Source organism: Ranitomeya variabilis, chromosome 4, assembly GCF_051348905.1.
Source record: "Ranitomeya variabilis isolate aRanVar5 chromosome 4, aRanVar5.hap1, whole genome shotgun sequence".
Classification (NCBI taxonomy): Eukaryota; Metazoa; Chordata; class Amphibia; order Anura; family Dendrobatidae; genus Ranitomeya; species Ranitomeya variabilis.
In genome coordinates, this window is record NC_135235.1 from 700,637,203 (window position 1) to 700,645,176 (window position 7,974).

General features: G+C 39.3%; 1 protein-coding gene across 1 annotated transcript in view; it reads left to right on the plus strand.

The window, feature by feature from the left end:
• Positions 1–2,450, plus strand: part of LOC143766424 (uncharacterized) — a 48,938-nt gene extending 46,488 nt beyond the window's left edge. The window contains exon 7 of the mRNA XM_077254100.1: positions 1,311–2,450. Within this exon, the coding sequence (XP_077110215.1) occupies positions 1,311–2,329 (1,019 nt within the window). The 3' untranslated portion in view covers positions 2,330–2,450. The remainder of the gene's footprint in view (positions 1–1,310) is intronic.
• Positions 2,451–7,974: the final 5,524 nt, after the last annotated feature.

Consider the following 7,974-nt stretch of genomic DNA (forward strand, 5'->3'; position numbering starts at 1 on the left):
GTTGCTTCTGCTGCTGTGAAGCACCTGAAGGGTTAATAAACTTTTTGAATGTGGTTTTGAGCACCTTGAGGGGTGCAGTTTTTAGAATGGTGTCACTTTTGAGTATTTTCAGCTATATAGCCCCCTCAAACTGACCTCAAATGTGAGGTGATGCCTAAAAAAAATGTTTTTGTAAATTTCGTTGTAAAAATGAGAAATCGCTGGTCAAATTTTAAGCCTTATAACTTCCTAGCAAAAAAAAATTTGTTTCCAAAATTGTGCTGATGTAAAGTAGACGTGGGTAATGTTATTTATTAACTGCTTTCTGTCACATAACTCTCTCGTTTAACAGAATAAAAATTCAAAGTTTGAAAATTGCGAAATTTTCGCCACATTTCCATTTTTTTTTCACAAATAAACGCAAAAATTATCGACCTAAATTTACCACTAACATGAAGCCTAATATGTCACGAAAAAACAATCTCAGAACCGCTAGGATCCGTTGAAGCGTTCCTGAGTTATTACCTCGTTGTGTGAGACTGCTGACTCATCATCCTTAAGTATTCATCAGATTCTCTATACAGAACCCATGGCTCTCATGTTACACCAAACCTGTCTCTTGAGAAGTTTGTGAAAGCTCCAATTTCCTCTACATAATAAAGCTGATCAACTTTTAGGAACCAATCAACAACGCTCGGGCTGCTCTGAGAGCGCCATTTTGTGGCTGCTAATAAAAATAGGTGTAATGATTTGTACTTGGTCTGTGAAATATCCCTAGACCAGTTCAGAAAGATGAGGTTCGGCCGTGGGGGTTTTGAAAGTTTGCACAACTTGGTAATAATTTTCAAAACACTATTCCAAAACCATCTAATCTTATCACATGACCACCAAATGTGCAGGAACACCCCTTTATCTCTATTACATCTCCAACAGGTTGGAGGTATGTTGGGGTACCAGGTATGAGTTACCACTGGGGTGGTATACCATCTTGTGACGATCTTATGAAACCTGTTTTTCCATTGACAGATGATGGACCTGATCGGGGACTTGTTTTTTTGTGAGATGAGAATTGGTATTCTTTTCGCCTACATAACATTGATTGGTTTCTTTTTATTCGATATTTGGGAAACATAATGAACAAACAGTTGAACACCACACACTACTGGTTCATCCAACAAGGTTTTCTATTCGACTGTGAACTATCATTGTCTTGGTAAATAATTAAAGTATTTTACATAGCTTGCCATTTTTATGGACAGTTTAAGTAGAAATGTTCAAAAATATAAAACGTAAGGATATTTTATTAAAAAAATTGTTTTTTATCTTTTCAGATGACTGTACCAGATCAGAGGGACAGCTGACATCTTCAATTTTTAAATCTCATGATCTTGAGATCCTAGAAAATACAACTAAAGTGATTGCTGTTACTCCAGATATATCATCATCCATTCACAGCAAAGATCTATCATCTGATCCTATGAAACAGATCCCATCTTCTGATTCATTACTGACTACCAAGAAAAATCAAAGTCACAAAAGAGGCATTAAAAAACAAACTGCTCCTAAAGCAAATAAGTCATTTTCATGTTCAGAATGTGGGAAATGTTTTATCCTGAAATCCGTTTTTGTTAGGCATCATAGTACTCACACAGGGGAGAAGCCTTTTTCCTGTTCAGAATGTGGGAAATGTTTTAACCAGAAATCACATCTTGTTAGCCACCAGAGAACTCACACAGGGGAGAAGCCTTTTTCCTGTTCAGAATGTGGGAAATGTTTTACCCAAAAAAGGACTCTTGTTGAACATCTAAGAACCCATAGAGGAGAAAAGCCTTTTTCCTGTTCAGAATGTGGGAAATGTTTTAGTCATCAAAAGTATCTTGTTAGACATCAGAGCAGTCACACAGAGGAGAAGCCTTTTTCCTGTTCAGAATGTGCAAAATGTTTTAACGATAAACTGTATCTTGTTAGACATCAAAGAACCCACACAGGAGAGAAGCCTTTTTCCTGTACAGAATGTGGGAAATGTTTTACTCTCAAAAAGAGTCTTGTTGGACATCAAAGAACACACACAGGAGAAAAGCCTTTTTCCTGTACAGAATGTGGGAAATGTTTTACTCTCAAAAAGAGTCTTGTTGGACATCAAAGAACACACACAGGAGAAAAGCCTTTTTCCTGTTCAGAATGTGGGAAATGTTTTAAAGAGAAATCACATCTTGTTTGCCACCAGAGAATTCACACAGGGGAGAAGCCTTTTTCCTGTTCAGAATGTGGGAAATGTTTTAACCGGAAAGGGACGCTTGTTAGACATCAGAGCAGTCACACAGAGGAGAAGCCTTTTTCATTTTCTTAATGTGGGAAATATTTTACTTGGAAATCAACTGTTAATAAACATCAGAGACGTCACATAGGGGAGAAGCCTTTTTTATGTTCATAATGTTGGAATAGTTTTAACCAAAATTGAATCTTCCTAATTGGGTTGTCTCTTGTCATTCCTCATGTTTGCTGACAAAAGGATAAAACTAAACTTTATTAATTTGAAATGTAAAACTATACCCATAATTTACCCCTGAATGTCAGTAGGTGACTAATAGAAAAAACATGTACCCCACCGTTCAGTATATAGGGTGATGTGACGTATACACACTCACTCTCCAAGCCTCTCATTTCTACCAAAGGCGACTCATCAGGAGACTATTTAATATTGACCTATATTCAAGCGAGACTAGACAAAAAAATAAAATAAAATCATGTGTCATGTTATCCGAAACAGTCAGAAAATCAGCCACATATTGGCAGATCCCAGATCTCAAACTATATACTCCGTAAGTTTATAAGCCACTCCAGTGTCAGGAATAGATAGTATGTGACAATACAGTGCAATTCTTGTGTTTTTCCTCCTATAGGGACTAAGTGCCAGGAGTGGTCATGGACCGTTCCCGGCACTTTAACCGCCGGAACACTGCGATCAAACAAGATCGCAATGTTACGGTGGCATAGAGAAGCATCGCGCAGTGAGTGGGCTCTCTGCATGCTTCCCTCAAACCGTCAGAACAATGCAATGTGATCGCATTGTTCTGAGGTTTTCTCTGCCTGCAGACCCCCTAATCCAAAATAGCGGCGGGGTCCTTCATAAAAATTAATTTTAATAAAACATTAATAAAAATAAATATTGTTTCAAAAGTACACATATTTAGTATCGCTGCGTCCATAATGACCCGACCTATAAAACTGTCCCACTAGTTAACACCTTCAGTGAACACCATAAAAGAAAGAAAGAAATAAAAAAAGGAGGTAAAAACAATGCTTTATCATCATACCAACTCATGATTTCACAGGATGGTTTCATAATCCCCACATTGCCTTCCTTCATTAGACCTAAACAGTTTTTTAATTGCAGATCAAGAAACCTCGTATATCTATTGATATGCGATTGTACAAAATTATATGTCGGTCAAATGACACAGAAATTGAGGCGAAGGAGCCAACGAAAGATCGGGAGAAAGGCAAGACAATCTTCTCAGTGGCTGCACATTTCTTGGACTTCCATGGAGCCAACTGTTGTGAATTAGACTTTTTGGCTCCCTCTTGTGGTCACTAGTGGTATGACTCTGGGATTGTCTTTTTTCTGTTTGGCACTCACCTGGGTCGTTAGTCCAGGGGTGTCGCTATATTAACTTCCTGGATCCTTAGTCCAGTGCCTGGCATCGTTGTAATCAGATCCTTCTGTTGCTCCTGTCTGCTGGTCCTGGCTCTTGCAAAATTAAGCTAAGTCTTGCTTCTTTGTTTTTTGAGTTAATTGCTTTGCTACTATTTTTGTCCAGCTTGTACTAAATGTGATTTCTGTCCTTGCTGGAAGCTCTAGGGGGCTGGTGTTCTCCCCCCGGCCGTTAGACGGTTCGGGGGTTCTTGAATATCCAGCGTGGATATTTTAATAGGGTTTTTGCTGACCATATAAGTCATCTTACTATATTCTGCTATTAGCTAGTGGGCCTCTCTTTGCTAAATACCTAGCTCATTCTTATGTTTGTCTTTTCCTCTTACCTCACCGTTATTATTTGTTGGGGGCTTGTATCCAACTTTTGGGGTCTTTGGAGGCAAGAAAGGTCTTTCTTTTCCCTTCTAGGGTTAGTTAGTTCTCCGGCTGGCGCGAGACGTCTAGAACCAACGTAGGCACGTTCCCCGGCTACTTCTATTTGTGGTGCTAGGATTAGATATATGGTCAGCCCAGTTACCACTGCCCTATGAGCTGGTTTTTTGTGTTTGCAGACTTGGTATTTATTCCTGAGACCCTCTGCCATTGGGGTCATAACAGCCAACATTAAAGGATTGAAAATTATGGGTCTGGAATCTGTGGACACTAACATCAGAGGAGGAAACATCATCCCTAAGATGCGAGTCAAAATGGATTTATGACTTAGGCTACGTTCACATTTGCGTTGTTGGGCGCAGCGTCGGCGACGCAACCAACAACGCATGTACACAATGCAGCATTTTGCGACGCATGCGTTGTCATAAGATCCTACAGATCGGGACTTTTGGCGCAGGGAAAACTCTACAAGTAGCGTCCCCTGCGTCCTGTCTCGTGCGTCTATATGATGCATGCGTCGTAAAACGCAGTACAACGCATACCGGCGCATGTCCATGCGCCTCCCATGTTAAAGATAGGGGAGCATGACGCATGCGTCGGTATGCGTCGCCGACGCTGCGCCCAACAACGCAAATGTGAACGTAGCCTTACAGAGCCTTTCTCCGTCTGGCTTAAATGACGAGTTACTCTTCACAGGCTTTTATAAGCAAATCTAAGTGACTTTTGTATACCTTAATCTGGCTGACTTGGACCGATGGGTGTGGCCTAAATGTAACATTGACAACAAGATGGGGTTATCGTAGGCGTTTGTCTCCTTTTTGTACAGATTGGCACCAAATACAATTTTAAAAAATAGTATTTTGGTTGGTACTTACCTTCTTTAAATTTGATCATATACCTTTTGATGATGGATTGGCACCAAATACAAAATCTAGGCTTTAAAATCTTTGGTTCAGGGAATATTTACGAAGAGGTTCACGTAGACCTTACTGAAATTGGGTCATGTGAGAACTATATTACACCTGTGTACATGTTTATAGATAGGAATACTATACGTGACGTACCTCTCGGAGCCAGATGTGGTTTACGGCTCTTAATGGTCAGATAGATTGGGAGAAGAACTCGTAGGTATATACAGTAAGCGTTTGATAGGTAATATTACTCTAATCTCTAGACGTACGAATCCAATGATTTTTTCTGTGCTATAACATTTTTGATCACTGGTCATTTAGGTGAATGACAGCTATGTGAGAATGTTGGTTACCTTAGGTTTGTTCAAAATGTAGCACCATATTCTTTGTAGGTATAAAGTGTCTAATTCCATCTGCCCTATTGTAGCAATAGCTTATACGAGTGGTTTTCTTATTTTACCAAATATGGCACTTATAATCAACCTGGCCTCCGTTATTTATATGGAGAGTGTATTGACAGACAATGACAAAGCATTCACTACAGTCGGATTAGATTTAAATCTAATCGACCTAGTATGTGAATGGGAACAAGTAGACTTGAGTGTGTGTGTCTTTTATTATTAAGAATGAGAAATAAGGAATGATTCGTCCTTATAGAAGGGTCCTTTGTGGCAGTCTAGATGCACTATTTAGTCTCTAAGGAATATGTGGTCCGCTATTTATATATTTCCCTGTGAGTAAATGGAGACACTATACAAACTTTGAAACTCTCTGTATATAAATTATACTATCACTAGGGAATATATGTTACTGCCATCATGCTATTGTCACTAAAAATAATAAAAAAATGGGGAGTGACTTGCCTCTATGGAAGGGTCCTTTTTGGCAGTTTAGATGCACCATCTAGTTTTTAAGGATTATGCGGCCCGCTATGCATATATTTCCCCTTGATTGTACGGGAATACTATGCAAATTCTGACAAATGATACTATCGCTAGTGAATATACTCAACTGCTGTCAGGTAACTGTGTTGGCTGGTGACATGGTGCTCTTTGTTTTTTTTGTGAGCTTTGAGACTCTGTGTAAGGACCTGCGGTCATGTGACTAGATCTGCAGTGTATAATTGAAGGACCTTCGACATGTGACATACCACGCATGCGCAGTGTCTATCTAAATATCTAAGGGAGATCTCTCATGAGTCTGCATAGACACGGACCATAGAGTCCCTTGGTTACCATAACAACGCCAGCATATGCACATTAGAGATTGAATTCTTTACAACTTCCTAGTATTCAGAGACGCCGCACTGAATGCACGTGTACTCCATGCGGTGAGTCTGGCAGCTGTTTCTATTCAACAATTACCCTATATGTATATATTGCTAAACCACATTAAACCCATTAGCCTTTTACTTGCCCCTCATGAAGTCACGGTAGTGACGATACGCGTCGGGTCTACAGGACATGCTTTTAGTCTGCCACCTATCTGATTGCAAATGATGTATGGGGTCTTGGGAACTGGTTGGAATCTAGGACTGGTATAGGATTGGTAATGTATTTATGATAATAATGCTGTTATGTGGGATGCTGGAATTGTCCTTTTTAGAGGGTTACAATGAGCATTTACCCTGGTATTTATAAGTTGGAAGATTCCTCTTAACAAGTCTATGGGACCACAGCATTTCCACTTGTATATTCACTTTGTATTTGGTGCCAATCTTTGGTTGTTAGAAGTGTATTAGACTAATCAATGTATATTTGATACATGATTATCTGACCACAGACCCCTTTAATCTATATATCAGATTGTTATATACATGATTGTTTGGTGTTATTTGGCTAATCATGGCTCCTGATTGGTTAGGCTACATCAAGTGGCAATATTTTCTCTGTGTATTTTAAATGTTTTTACATTTTTGTGTGTGTTTTTTGTGGTTCCTTGTGTGCATTAATAAAATGTCATATCTTATCTAAAGGTGATCCCTGCTCTTTAGTATGTCCTCTTGTCTCTGGTCTATAATTTATCATCATACCACCGTACAAAAAGTGGAATAACACGCAATCAAAAAAACGGATATAAATAAACATGGTGCCGCTGAAAACGTCATCATGTCCTGCAAAAAATGAGCTGCCATACAGCATCATCAGCGAAAAAATAAGTTATAGCCCTCGGAATAAAGCGATGCAAAAATATTTTATATTAAATAGTTTTTATTGTATAAAAGCGCCAAAACATAAAAAAATGATATAAGTGAGGTATCGCTGTAATCGTATCAACCCGAAGAATAAAACTGCTTTATCAATTTTACCACGCGCGGAACACTATAAACGCCCCCCAAAAGAAATTCATGAATTGTTGGTTTTTGTCCATTCTGCCTCCCAAAAATCGTAATAAAAAGCGATCAAAAAAAGTCATGTGCCCGAAAATGGTACCAATAAAAACGATAACTTGTCCTGCAAAAAACAAGACCTCACATGACTCAGGGCCAAAATGTGATGCAAAAACTCCTTTTTGCAATAGAAAGCGTCTTTTAGTGTGTGACAGCTGCCAAACATAAGAACCCGCTATAAAAACCAGCTACAAATAGTAAATCCCCCCTTTATCACCCCGTTAGGGAAAAAAAATTAAATAAAAATAATTTCCATTTTCCCGTTAGGGTTGGGGCTAAAGTTAGGGTTAGGGTTGTGGCTAAAGTTAGGGTTAGGGTTGTGGCTAAAGTTGGGGATAGGGTTGGGATTAGCGTTAGGGGTGTGTTGGGGTTAGGATTGGAGTTAGAATTGGGGAGTATCCACTGTTAGGCACATCGGGCTCTCCAAACGCGACATGGCGTCCAATCTCAATTCCAGCCAATTCTGCACTGAAAAAGTCAAACGGCGCTCCTTCCCTTCCGAGTTTTGCCATGCGCACAAACAGAGGTTTTCGCCCACATATGGTGTATCAGCGTACTCAGGACAAATTAAACAACAACTTTTGCTGTCCAATTTCTCCTGTTACCTT